This window comes from Malus sylvestris, chromosome 9, assembly GCF_916048215.2.
Source record: "Malus sylvestris chromosome 9, drMalSylv7.2, whole genome shotgun sequence".
Lineage (NCBI taxonomy): Eukaryota > Viridiplantae > Streptophyta > Magnoliopsida > Rosales > Rosaceae > Malus > Malus sylvestris.
This window is the reverse complement of record NC_062268.1, coordinates 33,214,537-33,230,610: the sequence shown is the minus strand read 5'-3', so window position 1 is coordinate 33,230,610 and position 16,074 is coordinate 33,214,537. Positions and strand designations below refer to the sequence as shown.

Genomic DNA, 16,074 nt, shown 5'->3' with positions numbered 1-16,074 from the left:
CTAACCTACAAACGAAAAACATACAACTAAACAATAGTATTAGTTAACCACATAAGTGTTCCAGTGGTAAGGCCGTAAATTGTGGCTCCCCAATAAACAAAAAAATATGTGAGGTCACGAGTTTGATACTTCGAGCTGGTGAGTCCGTTTGACTGTGGCCACGGATAGAGTAAAATTCCCATAGCTTCTCCGGGCATAGAAGAAATGGATAATCATGGCTTACCATCAATTGTCCTCCTATTTAAAAAAAAACATTAGTATTAGTTAAATCATATTACATAACGTAAATTTATAACGCTACTTGAGTAACGTGAGAGTGTGTTTGTCACAGTAACAGATTTTAGAAGAGTTAAGAATTTGCAACTGCTTTCGGACGGTTAGTTAGATGCGGATTAGACGTCAACCCAAAACTCGTGGGTCGGGGGAAGGGAATTGAGGTGAGGTGTCCCTTTTCCCTTTGCGTGAAAGGGGCGCTACTATTTTCCGAGATTTGACGAAGCTGGACCAAACCGTCATATTCGCCTGCATATTCCTCTCACCGTTCCAAAAATACCACCTGGTTATTATTTATTTAGTTTTTGGCCAAATCTCACTTATTAATACACCACCCCAACTACAAATACTTTGTCCAAATTTCCAAATCTCAGAGTCACTCTCATTCCTCAACGTTCACACAGTTCAGATCACCTTCATCTCTCCCTCTCTAGAACTTTGAAGCTCTCGCGCTGCTTCACCAATGGCTGCGGTGGCTACCGGTAATGTCGACAAGCTCAAATCTGACGTCGCTTCTCTGAGCCAGATCAGGTAATGGCAGTCGAGTTTCCCGTTGGATCCATTTTTCTGGAATTCCATGATTTCTGTGTGATCTGAGCCTGATTGATTGATCTATCTCTTACTTTCTTGCAGCGAGAATGAGAAGAACGGATTCATCAGCCTCGTCTCTCGCTACGTCAGGTAAACTGAATCGAATCGAATTTTCTTGTTTTTTATTTTTCTGTTTGGTTGATGAGAAAATGATGAGAAATTTGGCACTCAAATCTGTGTGAATTTGTGTATCTTGATTGGCACTTTGATGGAATGTGATCTGACTATGCATGTTTCAGTGGAGAAGAAGCACAGCATGTGGAGTGGAGTAAGATCCAGACTCCTACCGACGAGGTAGTCGTTCCTTATGATGGCTTGGCACCTACTCCTGAAGGTAATTTTAATCTTAATTGTGTTTTATTTTCAATTCTCGATTTCGAGTGTTTAATTGTAAGCTGTGTATGCTTATGATTTATTGGATTCTTGATCGATGCAGATCCTGAGGAGATCAAGAAGCTTTTGGACAAACTTGTTGTGCTTAAGCTTAATGGAGGTTTGGGAACAACAATGGGTTGCACTGGCCCCAAGTATGCATTTAAATGTCGTTGTTATCGCGTTTTCTTTTTGTATTATATGACCGGATTTGCTTTGTTGTTCTATTGCTTAAGTATTGCAGTGGTTCATCTTGTTAGAAATGCATTGAATGATTCAAATTCCTAGATGAACTGCTCTGATGGTGGAAAATGGGGCTGTTAATGCTGCATGTCAAAAGATTTAAATCCATCCTGATTATAGTTGGATTAAAATATATAGTATCCTGATGTCAAATTTTAATTCGTTTCTCACGATTCAATTAGAATTTGATCAAACTAAACTAACTTTTGTAATTTAATGTAGACCAGAACTATCCTGTAAGGTTTGATAATATAAAGTGAAACGTTTGTTTTGCCTTTAATGAAAAGCTACTATTTATATCAGATCATAGATGAAAAAGTGTATATGTTATTTGTATTCTGAATTAATCTTGGATTGTGAATTTTTTTTTTTTGGGTTCAATGTTAGTATTTGAATATGTTTTTAATGAAGACAGATACATAAAATGTAATAAATGGCTGACTGTCCATCTCGTTTCAATAACATCAATGATTTAAGGTCCATTTTTATTGTCATGTAGGTCTGTCATTGAAGTTCGAAATGGGTTGACATTTCTGGACTTGATTGTCATCCAGATTGAGGTTATCTTCTTGTCTTCTTCTTCCTCTCTCTCTCTCTCTCTCTCTCTCTCTCTCTCTCTCTCTCTCTCTCTCTCTCTCTCTCTATGTGTGTTTGTGTTTATACCACTTACCCTGTCAATTCTGTCACAGAATCTCAATAACAAATATGGTAGCAGTGTTCCCTTGCTTTTGATGAACTCATTCAACACTCATGACGATACTCAAAAGGTTTGAGAATGTACTGCTGTAGTTTTTGTTTTTGTCCTTAAATTTTACCGTGAACTAACTAGGTCTTGTCTCCATTAGATTGTAGAGAAGTATTCCAAGTCAAATGTTCAGATTCATACTTTTAACCAGGTATGTGGCACCTTTCTTGAATCTTGATCACCTTGTTTACTTCATATGTGTGCATATTAAATACTTAAATCAATGAACTTATACCTTTTACTATATGTTTTTTGGGTGTACAGAGTCAGTATCCTCGTCTGGTTGTTGAAGATTTTTCGCCACTTCCATCCAAAGGACAGACTGGCAAGGACGGATGGTATAACTTATACCTTTTCTCTTCCTTTGATATTACTTGTTTTTCTTTATGATTTAGTGCTATGACTATGGAGACTGCAGGACTTTTAATAGGTGTACACTATACAGACATACATTTGAAATAGATGAGACATATACGTACAGACATACAATTTTAGGTGTACATTTTTTATTGGTCTCCTTTAATTTGTATCTGCTATTGTTCAAATGGTTGTGTTTAAATTTAGCTTTTTTTTATGTGTTTTTGTACAGTTAATTGACATCCTACTTGTATGATTTTATCATTTTTCTTTACCATTCTATAAGGCATGGGAGTGACTGTTGGCTTGGCACTCTGGTTTAGAGGTCTAGATAAGAAACACCTAAGCCCTGTACTTCGTAGGAATACAATTTTTATCTAGTTTCATGCAAATTCCATTGCTTTCTACTCATGATTATTTTATGCACATGAAGGTATCCTCCTGGCCACGGTGATGTGTTTCCATCCCTTAAGAACAGTGGAAAACTTGATCTGTTATTGTCACAGGTTTGTCACTTGATGCTTTTTGTGATCATTTAATTATTTTCTCATAGCCCAGGTATAATTCTTTCGTGCATTTGTCTCTATTTTTCAGGGTAAGGAGTACGTGTTTATTGCTAACTCGGACAACTTGGGTGCTGTTGTTGACTTGAGTATCCTATTTTTTGTTCTGATTGGCACATTTCTAGATTATAGTTATTTCATTTTTATGATATATTATTGCCTCATTCGCTGTTTGAGAAAAGAAGTCCTTTTGGATGTTGTTGTCCCTGACTGGTTACAATAGAAATTCTACAGCATTTGATCCAGAAAAAGAATGAATACTGTATGGAGGTATATAAAAGGTTACCAGTATCGGTTAGTTACCTTATCTCTTTTAAACTTGTTTCTACATATGTTTCCTATTTGTGCAGGTGACACCGAAAACATTGGCCGATGTGAAGGGCGGCACTCTTATTTCTTATGAGGGCAGGGTTCAGGTATGAGATTTCTATCCATTGCTAGTACTCTTTTTGTGTGTGTCAATTATAAGGTTATGATATATTGAAAACTTTCTATGTTTTGTAAACTTTGGTGGGCACTTCACATCTCTATAATGTGTGCTTTATCAAGCCACTTTTATTTTAGGAAGTGTTCTTTTATCTTGGACAACTATGTCTGTGGTTAGTTGTGGTTATGATTTTTAATTAGTGTTTTATTGTCTTCTTTTTAAATTAGCCGTTGTTTTCAAATAAGAAGTTTAGTCTTCGTAGTAAAGTCATATCTTTTTAAGTAGTTGGTTGAAATAAAGAGGTAGTATGAAATTGTAAATGATCTTATATTTCACATATAGGGTTTGGTTTCAAACTTACCACCCAAAAACAATGTCAATGTGCAAGACACTAGTCGAACTGGCTGGATAGCTAGTTGACCTAGTTCAAGGTTGAATAAGCCAGTTCCCCTGTTTTGTACCTTTTTCTTTGAGTAAGTGAATGTCAAAGGAAAACCAAATCGGCCACCAAGCTCATTCTTCTGGTTAATCTATTTTTTCTTTACAATGGAATGAATTCAATGTTAAAGCGCCTCCTTTCCCATACGAAGCTAAATCCTTGAAAACTTTTTCTATGCATGACCTTTCTTCTTTTACCTGATGTTCTTGTGCAGCTCCTGGAAATTGCTCAAGTCCCTGATCAACATGTAAGTCCTGTTTCTATTCTTTCACTCCCCCAACCTCCTCCTTTAATATTTAACCTGCCATCTTGTTCTCACTGCTGATAGCAGCTATGTAAAATATAGCTAGAATCCCCAGATTGCAGATACAAGTACATTCTGTTTCGATAATTACATTTGCACAGTTTGTTGTTGATGATATGCAGTGCTTTCATTGAAACAGGTCAATGAATTCAAGTCAATAGAGAAGTTCAAAATTTTCAACACAAATAATTTGTAAGTAATATTAACCCAAATCTTGTAGAACATTCATGGAATACGATTATGTGCTAACAAAGTAACATTCAGGTGGGTGAACTTGAATGCAATTAAAAGGCTAGTAGAAGCTGATGCACTGAAGATGGAAATTATCCCAAACCCAAAGGTATATTTTTTTTATATGAAGCCTGGTTGTTCCAAGATTCTGGTTTTCTGATGCGTAGATTTGTTTATAGGAAGTGGATGGGGTCAAAGTTCTTCAACTAGAAACCGCAGCTGGTGCAGCAATCAGGGTACATCTTTAAAACTCATTTAGGATGTTATCAAAAGTTAAAGCTTGAAGTTCTATTTCTATAGAAATTGATCTTTTAGTAATTTAATTACTAATTTTACTCATCCGTACCTATGACCAGTTCTTTAATAATGCTATTGGCATCAATGTACCGAGATCTCGATTCCTTCCTGTGAAGGCAACTTCCGATTTGCTTCTTGTCCAGGTAGCCTCCTTTTCTCACTACTCGATTTTGAATCTTTAATAATGACTTGAGGCTTGTCTAATGCATTTATCTTCCTTTGCAGTCTGACCTTTATACATTACAAGACGGCTTTGTTACCCGGAACAGTGCGAGAAAAAATCCAGAAAATCCTTCTATTGAATTGGGGCCTGAATTTAAGAAGGTGAATATTTAATACAGTTAAACATCTATACATTAATAGCCATGGAACCAAGGAAATCTATTAATTTAGCAGAATATTAAATAATCGATAAATTAGTCGTACCCATTGCACAAGGCTCAACTTGCTTTAATCAGCAAGGTATTCCTTATTTTATTCAATATTGTACATTGTATTTAGTTTCTCGTTTTATGAACAAACAATTCTATGTATTTGTTAAACCAAGTAAAGTTCATGAATCTACTTATTTTTCCCAAAAATAGATTGTACATTGTTCAATGTACTACATTATTCCATTTTGTGAACATTTAACCAAACAAACATAAGCCATAGCAATAGGAAATATTAATTCATATATTATGTTGGACCTATATGATTATTTTATAATTTATTATATTATAATTTTTATGAATTATTAGTTTAGCACATTAACCCCAAGTCGGACTGGCTAGCTGAGGTTATTAATTTATCGGGTATTAAATTAGCTAATCCTTTTTTATGATTCCAACTACCTGATGATAATTGTGATAATTTCTTTCCTTATAGGTTGGCAGTTACTTGAGTCGATTCAAGTCAATCCCCAGCATCCTTGAGCTTGATAGCCTTAAGGTTTCTGGTGATGTCTGGTTCGGTGCTGGTGTTGCTCTCAAGGTATGCACTTACAGCCAAAAACTGTTTCTCATCAATTGTCTTTTTCATGGTTAAGAATTTGACGTCAGTGTGAGATTGATATCTGAATCTTAGTTAAGTTGCAATAGATTGGATGGGGAGATTAAAAAAGGAAAATACTATTTGTTTACTTTGATATAAATTCATGTTGGTTGGCTCATTCGTGGGCCGAAATTAATCTCGTCTTGTGTCCATTTCTACAAGACTGCAACATAGATTATTAGCTATCCATGCACGTTATTTATCTCTTTTCATTTGTTCTGGAAACCTTTAAAATCCTGTTGTAAGTTTCACCAAACACATTCCCCTTCACATAGACAGCAAATTACAATGGCAAGCACGAAGGATTATTTCGGTCTATGCCCAACCTCGACCTTGATTATTCATTTCGCATCTTTTTTTCATACTATCGTGCTGTTAAGTCTAGTAATGTTGTCTGCCATATTTTTCATTCAATGAAGGGGAAAGTAACTATCACAGCAAAATCCGGGGTGAAGTTAGAAATTCCTGACAACGCCGTGATTGCAAACAAGGTAAAACACAAATCAATCTACACCATCATATGTTACAAGTTATGTTGATATTCGTCGCTGTTCTATACGTGCTAATTGTACTTTTTGCGCAGGATATCAATGGCCCTGAAGATCTCTAAGTTTCTTGTCCTGAAATGTATCGGAGAGTGCCCTCGGGTTGAATACGAGGGCCCTATGGTTGTGCCGTGCTTGGTTACTGTGATAGGGAAATAAAAGCTTTTTGTATTTTTGCTGCATGAGTTTGGTGAAGTTTGCAGGTTCCATGTTAAACCCTACTGTTTGTGAATGAAAGTTTGCATAAACTTTTAGTTTTACGCTTTTGGTTCTTCGTAGTTCGACTGTAGTTCTTTGTCCCTTTAATCCATGTCATGGCAATCTTCTGTGTTTTATTTGTCGCCAAAGGTTATTTTAATAGTTTGTCTAGGTTTGTGGATAACACCGCTCTTATTAAATAATTTCAAATTATCTCCTGAATAAAGGTGGTGAGCAAACATATTTTCATAAAAAAATTACAATAATAATATATAAAAAGGAAATTCCACGTAGACCTTGAAATATTCACTTTTGTGCATTTTACTCCCAGATTAAGAAGTTTTACAATTAAGTTCCACTCCAAGCCTTGAACCGTTATGAATATGGTACTTCCCTCCAATTTCCACCCCAGATTTAGTCACTTATGTTGGAGAAATTTATGAGTAATCGTGACATCGTTATATGATGTTATTAATTTGAGCGTTGTAATATGATTGCACGATAAATTTAATATTTTCTCTTAAGGTAAATTAATAAAATAAGAGTTGTGTTCTATTAGACTTCATCCAAGAAAATTGTGATCATCAACCGTTTGATCTTAATCAACAATAAAGAGAAATTGTAACAACAAACGTTAAATAACCATATATTATTGGATTAAGGTCTAGGACGCTTATAAAGGGGCCATCGAGTAATTTTAATGGAATTGTGGATGGAAATTGGAAAGTAAAGGAAGGTGTCATTTAGTTAAATAGTTCGAATTATAAGTGGTTAATTCAAAACAATATTTAATGTGAAGGATTAATGCACAAAAATAAAAAACTTCAGGCTTTTTGTGCAAATTCCTTTAAATACATTTTTATAAATACGGATTTTTGTTTGGGTCGGAAAAAAAATATACACCGGTGGTTGTTATTTTTGCTGAGAGAAGATGAGGAACGCCCAATCGGAACCAGCCCAGATTCCGACGAGCTTCGGCCACGAGCTTAGGGCTTGCCTCCGTTGCCGCCTCGTCAAGACCTACGATCAGGTTAGGGTTTTACATCTCGTTTTCCTTTTTTTATTTTATTTAAAAATTTTTGTTTTAAATTACAGAGGTTTTAGGGTTTTGGCTGAGTAAATATTCAAATGCAAATGCAGTTCAGAGAACATGGATGCGAGAACTGCCCTTTCTTCGAGATGAACGACGACAACGAGCGCATCACCGATTGCACCACTCCTAATTTCAACGGGTTGGTCTTCTGTACTCTCGTTCTCTGAGATGATTTTGATTTTTCTTTAATTTTTGATTTTTTTTTGTTTATTGGAAATTGCATAATTTGCATTGCTTGTATTTTAGGATCATCTCAGTAATGGATCCGAGTAGGAGTTGGGCTGCGCGGTGGCTCCGAATTGGTATGTATGGTTCAAACAAATTTTGTTTATACCAAGATTTTGCATTGACCGAATGATGCATTGATTTTCGACCACCATTTTCAATTTTAATTTTTTGTAATTTGTGCAATTTCAGTTTTCTTTAGGAATTTGTCCACAGTGTTTGAGTCGCCTATGCATTCTTTTAACACTTGATAATATATTTTCAAATTGGCTGTGAAATTTTAACATGTATTTTGATTTTTTGGCAGCAAAATTTGTCCCTGGTTGTTACACACTCGCTGTTTCAGAGGCTCTTTCGGAGGATATGAAGGTAACACTATGTTTTTTTATATTTTATTGTTATACAATTTCAAATAAATTTGGTTAGTGGCCACACTGGCCAGTCTTTTGTATTATAGTTATTTCATCGAATATGTTAACTATACCATTTGAGCCATGATTGTTTTTGGTTGGGATAGTTTTCGAATAGCCAGTTTTGCCACCATATATTTCAAACAAATTTGCAAGTAACTTGAAAGTCTGCCCTAATTGACATTAGGAGTAAAAAATTGCAGATTGTGGAGTGTTTAATGGTCCACTCAGATATGGATGGCCTATGTGTGTAGTGTATGCATGGTTGAACCTGAAGTAGATTGTCATATTAGCACGTCCTTAGAAGAAAGAATCCTCGGATCCAATGTTGTTGTTGGAGGCAACAGATTTAATGGTTTGGGCTCTCCATCTTCTTTTCCTTCTCATAAGGTGTAAATTAGTGCGTTAATCAAAATTGAAAACTCTTGGTATATGATCTATTCCGTAGTGACCTGTTCAAAACTCTTGGTATATCATGAAAAGCTGCTCTTTTTTCTTTTTTTTGTGTTCCATTCCCGAGGATCAATTCTGTGGTAACCCCATTCGCATGGATGGTTACGTTGATTGATGTAGTAGGATAATTAAATCAAAGGAAAACTAATGAAAAGGGTTTGAAAACTTTAAGTTTTAATGATAAGGACAAAATAAAGGGTAAAGTGAATAGTATCAGGATTTGACTTTTTAGTGTAAAAATGTGGTTTTTCGTTAAAGTGAACAGTACCGGGTGCTTTTCGTTAAAGTTCCCTTAAATCAATGGCAAACTTGTTTCTTCCCATTACATTTTTTTTTTGGAAACTATTTCGTCCCATTACATTATTGTTCGCTTTGGAGCTTAAATTGGGTGTGGAGGTACTTATGGACGATTTCCATGTGCTTTGTTTACTCTATTGCACTTTTCAATTCTGTAGATGTTGCTTGTATTGGGATGTTTAGAAGTTCTTACACTTTTATTCTCCATTGTTTTTCTTTGGTTAATTTACTTATTTGGTTCATATATTTGCAGAACATATGCGAAGATGCTCAGATGCAATACGTACCGCCAAAGCGTATATAAGCGACCTGATGATCGGAACAAGACCCTGTCAGAAAACGTTTGAAGCAAATGCCTTTTTTTTTTTTTGGTTTAATGAAAACAGTTGATTGTTGAAACTTGGAAGTGAAGGAACTTTCTGCTAACGTGGTTAGAATAGCAGCTTGTGATGTACTTAGACCTTCCGCAGTAGGACGGATAAATTGAGTGTGATTAATGTATTGAACTTGTATAGGAATCACACTTTCAATGGACCGAAAATTTGGGTGTGATTCCAATTTATTGAACTCATGAGTTTAATATATCAAACTCATGAATGTGGTATCCTTGTATTGAACTCACATTAGTTTAGTGGTAGTGTTATATAAAGGCTTTTAGCACAAAATGGCAACAAAATTTGGCAGGCTCATTTATTGGAATAAATTCACCAAGTAAAAGTCGAAGGGCATATTTTGATATGTTTATGAGAGGGCCAAAATTATTTTTTTTAGAAGTACGAGAGAGATATTTGATCTTGGGTGCAGATGGTTGAGAACACAGTTCTAGTTGACTTGACTAAATTCAAGTCAACAAACCTAAATCACTTATAGAGTGTTTAGCAAATAAGAGATCTATCATATTACATATTTTTAAGAAAAAAATTCAGTTGAACTCTAGTTACATAGAACTAAAAAAATCAACATGTGATATCAATATGTTATCCATGAATTGAGATCCTCTCCAGATCTCTTTAGACCGGAACTGATTGACAAAGTAATCCGAAACATTCAATTCAAATGGTCTCTATTAGTCCATTCCATTGGTTTATCTCACAAAACCTAAGGGTTCGAACCTTTCTCTTCCTCTTGAATGGTCCAATTCGTAATCTGTCGACATCGGACTGCGAGATCTGAGAGAATTTGAATTCGTTATCCATATAGCAAAAATGGGCCTACCAAAGTGTCAAATGAAAAAATAGCATGTAACTTGGGAGTTGGATTACAAAGGGGTCAATGATGTAGTGATTTGTGACTTTGAAAAATCTCAGTAAAAGACAATAGCCAAACTGTTATAGCTCCCAAGTCATATGTGGTGCAAATACTTGCAATTAAAAGGGTTTAATACTAGTTGAGAATTCTATTGGTCAAAAGGAATAAAATATTTTCCTTTGGAAATATTGTGTGTACCAACACAAATGAGATTGTAATTCTAACACAAGAACATAATGATGTATCGTGATTTATTTGAAGTTGGGTTTCACTTTGATATAGTTTCATTATATGATTGGGTTGATTTTATCGAACAAGAGGCATGAGTGTCTTTAAGAGAGTAAAGGTGGTGATAGTGAGGAAGCCTTAGGGTTAAATTGGAGAATGGCCCCTAAAAGAGGGTGAGGTTGCTTTTTTATAGTGCCAAGGGCAAGCCAATCATTTTCATGTTTCTATGGACTAAGTGAGGCCCATTGTGCGGCCCAAATATAATATCAGCATCGTGATTAGGGTTATTAGGAAACTGGTCAGTCGTTTGCCTATAAACGTTGAACTTCGAAGGCAAAAAGAGGAAAACATAAATATGGTCGCCGCTTAAGAACAAAAATATTCTATCTTAAATCTTCTTCTCCATTGAGTTTTACCATGGATCGAGGTATGATTTTTTTTTTTTATATTCAATTAATCTCCAATTTATATTTTGGGAAAATTAGGAAATTAGAGATTTTTGCTTTACATGTGGTTTCAGAGTCATGGTTAAAACTTTCATGATTTCTACAGTGTTGATTTAGTGTCGTTATGAATTGATTAAATCATACATATTATGCTTTTACCACGATTTGATTTGGTATTTGTTTTTCTGAGGAGTTGAAAAATATTAATTCGCAGTCTAAATGGTGTTATGCATCTATTTTTATCAACTTTGATTAAAAAATTCTAAAGAAACTAAGATTAATTTAGAATGCATCATAAAGCTCTGAAATACATTGGATTCTTTAATCTTGAACTACCTTAGATGGCTGATTCTTTACTCGATTGTACTTTCCAAATCCATAGAAGTTGCTTGTACTGGGATGTTTAGAAGTTCTTACACTTTTTTGTCTCCATTGTTTTAATTTACTTATTTGGTTCATATATTTGCAGAACATGTGCGAAGATGCTCAGATGCAATACGTACCGCCAAAGTGTATATGAGCGACCTCATGATCGGACAAAAAACAAAAAAACAAAACCCCGTCGGAAACGTTTACAAGACTAGAAGCAAATGCCTTAGTATTTATTTATTTATTTTTTAATTTTAATGACGGTTGTTGAAACTCGGAAGTGAAGGAACTTTCTGCTAATGTGCTTAGAATAGCAGCCTGTAATGTTAGGTCATTCACAGTAGGTCGGAAAAAGTGAGTGTGATACTAATATGTTAAACTTATACAGTAATCACACTTTTACAGTAAGCTAGAAATATTAGACTCATGAGTTCAATATATCAAACTAATAAGTGTGGTATCAATATATTGAGCTCACACTAGTGTAGCAATAGTGCTATAAAAATCAAACTTAGGATACTTGATTCCTATACTCGTAAGTATCACTCACCTGAACAACAGTGAAAGGCCTTATTTTGTTTTGGGAAAGTATCTCATTCGGGCTTTTAGCACAAAATGGTAACAAAATTTGCAATTATTGGAATAAATTTCACAAAGTAAAAGTTGAAGGGCATATTTGGATGAATAGGAGACGGCCAAAATATTTGTTTGAATAATGAAACTAAATTTAGCTGAAGTATGGGAAAAGAGATTTAAACTTGAGTACTGACGGTAAAGTACGCACTACTCTAAATCCAAGACCGCATGCCAAAATCAATTTTAAGAAAACAATAAGCTTAATTGAGTTACAAGGAACTAAAAAAATGGCCACGTGACATCAATATGTTTTCCATGCAAAAATAGGCCCACCAAAGTGCCACATCAAAATGTAGTAACTTGGGAGTTGGACGACAAGGGTCAATGAAGCAGTGACTTGTGACTTTAGGGGCCTTTGAAAAATTTTAATCAAAGAGAAAACTGTTATAGTTCCCAAGTCATATGGGTGCAAGGCACTGGCGAAGCTCCGTAGGTGTAAGGAGGTGCATCCGCATCTTCAGTGTAAGAAATCACTGAGATTGAGGAACAACCCCATGTTTTCTGAATTTGCCGGAACAGGTAGGTGATGAATCACTCCTCAAGTGTTTGATAGTCTTCCTACATCTATCTCGTACTGCTTTTGCTTGTCTTTATACACACCTTATATGTTTGATTAAATGCCTCAAAGAAGTATAATATAATTAGCCCTACTTCCAATTAAAGGGGTTTAATATTAATATGATTTGGAGATTTCTATCGGTCAAAAGGAAGAAAACACTTTCCTTTGATAATATTGTGTGTACCAACATAATGGGATCGTAAATCTAACACAAGAACACAATGTGTATCGCGGCTTACCCAAACTTGGGTTTCACACTAGTGTACTTTCAGTTCAATTATATGATTGGAATTATTTTATTGGACAAGAGGCATAACTTTCTTTGAGAGAGTAAGGGTGAACCTATTGGAATACGTTAATATTTAGGAGAAAAGGAATGTAAATATTTTGTAATAATTAGAGTCATGTTTTAGGAAGGATATTATGTCCTTTATTTTTGTTTCCTTTTGTAACAAGGATTGTATGTACCTTTTATTCATAATTGTGGAATATATGAAAATTAAGCCGTAAAATTCAATTTGGCATCAGAGCCAAACTGTAACCCTAATCCCGCTGTGTTGCTGTGTTGCTGGTGTCTTGGGGAAAAAAGGAGAACAAAGACTGCAAGTGTTGTTTTTTCCGCTGCATACCTGTAGGGAAAAATGACTGCTGTGCGTGTGTGCTGTGTGGTTTTTTGTTGCAACGTACGTGTGTCGTGTGATGACCATGACCAATGGCAAGTGACAAAGGCGAGTTAGGGCTGAAGTTGGAGGGTGGGGCGCATGGCTTTACCCACGGTTCAATCGTGAATCTGGTGGTTATTAAGAGTGATGCTTCAGCCGTACCGAGTACTGTAAAACTTAATGGATCAAACTACCCTCTTTGGTCCAAGGTGTTGGAGATGCATATCGTTGGGCATGGTAAGAAAAGGGTTCGTGACAGGGAGCATCAAAGAGCCCAAGGAGGACAATGTCGAGTATGAAGCTTGGGAGACATGGAATGCAATTGTGAAAATGGTGGTTGATTAATTCCATGAATCCTACCATCATGTGATTTTTCATTCATCTTTGTACCGCTAAAGAAGTCTGGGAGGAAATGGCTCGAACGTATTATGATGGGTATGATATTTCTCAGATTTATGAGTTGAAGGTGAAGTCATTCCGGCTTCGACAAGAAAGGAGGCCGATCGGTGTATACTATGCTGATCTCAAAGCTGTTTGGCAAGAATGAGATCAAAGAAGACCAATCAAGATGGAATGTGCTATTGACTTGAAGACACATTGAGAAGAGATCCAACTGGACCGTATGTATGCCTTCTTAGCAGGGCTTGATGATATCTTTGATGAAGTACATAGTGATACCTTGAGAACTTAACTGTTACCATATGTGGATGAGGTGTTTTCCATTGTTAGGCAGGAAGCACAATGCCATGCAACTATGATGGGAAGTAGTGGTGTTATGAACCAAGGAGGACCCTCCCCCATGGCTATGGTGTTACGGCCACCTTTGGGTAGCCGTCCCTTTAACCCATCATCATCTGTCAATTCTTGACCATTCCCTCGGGGAAAATAAGGATGATTTAAAGTGCACTTTTTGTGGGCAAACCCGTCATACGAAAGATATATGCTTTCAGGAACATGGAGCACCTGAATGGTTCCTTGAATTAAAGAAAAAGATATGTGCCAAGGAATGAGCCGAATGGAGCAAATGGAGGCCGTTCATCCGTTGCCATTGCCACCAAGGATGTCGCACCTGCCGTGCCCCCCCTCTAATGATCCGAGTCAAAGCTTATTGACTAGGACCACTCCTAGTGAAACCCCGACCACTCCAGGTAGTATTGGGCGTGTTCTTTTAGCCTTTGATATGGAACATCATACATGTTGGATTCTAGACTCGGGTGCAACCGATCATATGACTTTTGATAAGAATTTATTTTCTAGTATGACAACAAGTTCTCGGAAGTGTATTGCAGCTGCCAAAGGAACAACATCACCGGTTTTGGGCGTCGGCACAGTGAACCTCACGTCGGCTTTTCCCCTTCATCACTGTCTGCTTGTTCTCTCGTTGTTTCATCTATTCCTCAAGTTACTGACCAATTAGATTGTGTTGTACTTATGTATCCATTTTTTTGGGCATGGCACTAAGAGAGATGGGTTATACTATGTGGATGACGTCGTTCCTGGCAGAGCTAATGCAGTTCGAGCATCCCGTACCAATAATTTACAAGAAGTTTGGTTATTGCATCGTTGGTTAGGACATGCTTTGTTTGGTATTTAAGGTGTATGTTGCCTAGTTTATTTCATGAAATAAAAAATTAGACTTACATTGTGAAGTATGTATTCTCGCGAAGAGTCATCGTGCTTCGTTTTCTCCTAGTATGAATAAAAGATTGTTTCCTTTTGATATTGTGAACTATGATGTTTGGGGGCCATCTCCTGTTACTACTTTGTTTGGAATTAAATGGTTTGTTACCTTCGTTGATGATTGCACACATATTACTTGGATTTATGTGATGAAGAATAAAAGTGATGTTAGTATGGTGTGGTCCTTCTCTCAAATGGTTGCCACATAATATTCCTCCGTTATTAAGGTTCTCCGCTCTGATAATGGAGGTGAGTATATTGGTTTCAAGTTGTTAGGCCTTCTTCGGGATCAAGGAATTCTACATGAAACCATTGGTCCTTATACCTCACAACAAAATGGAGTTGCTGAGAGAAAAAATTGTCATATCTTAGAGGCAGCCTGTGCCTTGCTCATTGGTGCGTCTGTACCTAAATGGTTCTGGCCTGAAGCTGTCACTTATGTCGTATATGTAATCAACCGTATGCCATCCCAGGTTGTGGACTTCCGTACACCTCTCCAAGTGTTGACAGAATTTGTTCCTGTAGTGTTCACCAATACTCTTACTCCTTGTGTGTTTGGTTGTGTCGTCTATGTTCATATTCACAAAATTCATCGTAGTAAGTTGGATCTATGTGCTCACCGGTGTGTTTTTCTTGGATTTGCTCATCAACAGAAATGGTATAAGTGCTACCATCCTAAAACTCACCATATGTACATGACCATGGATGTTTACTTTTCCATCACCTTCTAATCACCAAGGGGAAAATAGTGTTGGTGGTCTTGAGTGGTTGGAAATATGTAGCTCAGGGGGGGGCATCTGTTGAAAACCAAAGTTGTGAAAGCTTTTGGCAAAGAGGCAATCAGGGCTCTCGGTAAGAAGCTATCGAGAATTGGAGTACAGTTCAGCCACTGAGCGCCGAACTAGCTGAGTCTTCTTGACAACAACCTACTGAGTATGATGCAGAATGTCGACATGATGCCGAACCAGTAATGCCATCCTAGCAACCAGAAGCTACCAAATCCACACCCCTTTTCTCGAGCTCGATAGGGCCACCCAATGTGTCTTCTCTGAATATTCCTGAGGTAAGTACCACTGATACTCATGTAACTAATCCAGAGAATATTGTGAGTACATATAAGTTGTCGCCAAGGCAAAATCGTGATGTTCTTC

The 16,074-nt window shown here is 36.5% G+C and overlaps 2 protein-coding genes and 1 long non-coding RNA gene across 3 annotated transcripts; all 3 read left to right on the top strand.

Moving 5' to 3' along the window:
* The first annotated feature begins 509 nt into the window (after positions 1-509).
* Positions 510-6,679, top strand: LOC126582157 (UTP--glucose-1-phosphate uridylyltransferase). Its single transcript, XM_050246168.1, has 21 exons — positions 510-804; positions 907-954; positions 1,104-1,198; positions 1,301-1,391; positions 1,979-2,039; positions 2,169-2,246; positions 2,325-2,375; positions 2,489-2,562; positions 3,015-3,087; positions 3,176-3,233; positions 3,368-3,414; positions 3,495-3,560; positions 4,225-4,257; positions 4,454-4,506; positions 4,579-4,654; positions 4,725-4,781; positions 4,902-4,985; positions 5,068-5,166; positions 5,710-5,814; positions 6,294-6,365; positions 6,458-6,679. The coding sequence occupies exons 1-21, from the start codon at positions 737-739 to the stop codon at positions 6,482-6,484; spliced, it is 1,416 nt and encodes a 471-aa protein (XP_050102125.1). The 5' UTR covers positions 510-736; the 3' UTR covers positions 6,485-6,679.
* A 797-nt stretch (positions 6,680-7,476) lies between these two features.
* LOC126582158 (transcription elongation factor SPT4 homolog 1-like) lies at positions 7,477-9,712 on the top strand. Its single transcript, XM_050246169.1, has 5 exons — positions 7,477-7,647; positions 7,758-7,849; positions 7,957-8,012; positions 8,243-8,304; positions 9,349-9,712. Exons 1-5 carry the CDS (start codon positions 7,549-7,551, stop codon positions 9,397-9,399), a joined length of 360 nt encoding a protein of 119 aa, XP_050102126.1. The 5' UTR covers positions 7,477-7,548; the 3' UTR covers positions 9,400-9,712.
* Positions 9,713-10,885: 1,173 nt separating this feature from the next.
* Positions 10,886-11,850, top strand: LOC126583974 (uncharacterized). The gene is made up of 2 exons (XR_007609899.1): positions 10,886-10,998; positions 11,487-11,850. It is a non-coding gene; the product is annotated as an uncharacterized LOC126583974 (long non-coding RNA).
* The last annotated feature ends 4,224 nt before the right edge of the window (positions 11,851-16,074 follow it).

Excerpts from the sequence above, each read along its gene's own strand:
- LOC126582157 (XM_050246168.1), top strand. The coding sequence starts at position 737 with ATGGCTGCGGTGGCTACCGGTAATGTCGACAAGCTCAAATCTGACGTC. Across the intron at positions 805-906 it reads GCTTCTCTGAGCCAGATCAG|CGAGAATGAGAAGAACGGAT; the intron begins GTAATGGCAGTC and ends ACTTTCTTGCAG. Across the intron at positions 3,561-4,224 it reads CTTATGAGGGCAGGGTTCAG|CTCCTGGAAATTGCTCAAGT; the intron begins GTATGAGATTTC and ends GTTCTTGTGCAG.
- LOC126582158 (XM_050246169.1), top strand. The coding sequence starts at position 7,549 with ATGAGGAACGCCCAATCGGAACCAGCCCAGATTCCGACGAGCTTCGGC. Across the intron at positions 7,648-7,757 it reads TCGTCAAGACCTACGATCAG|TTCAGAGAACATGGATGCGA; the intron begins GTTAGGGTTTTA and ends ATGCAAATGCAG. Across the intron at positions 8,013-8,242 it reads TGCGCGGTGGCTCCGAATTG|CAAAATTTGTCCCTGGTTGT; the intron begins GTATGTATGGTT and ends ATTTTTTGGCAG.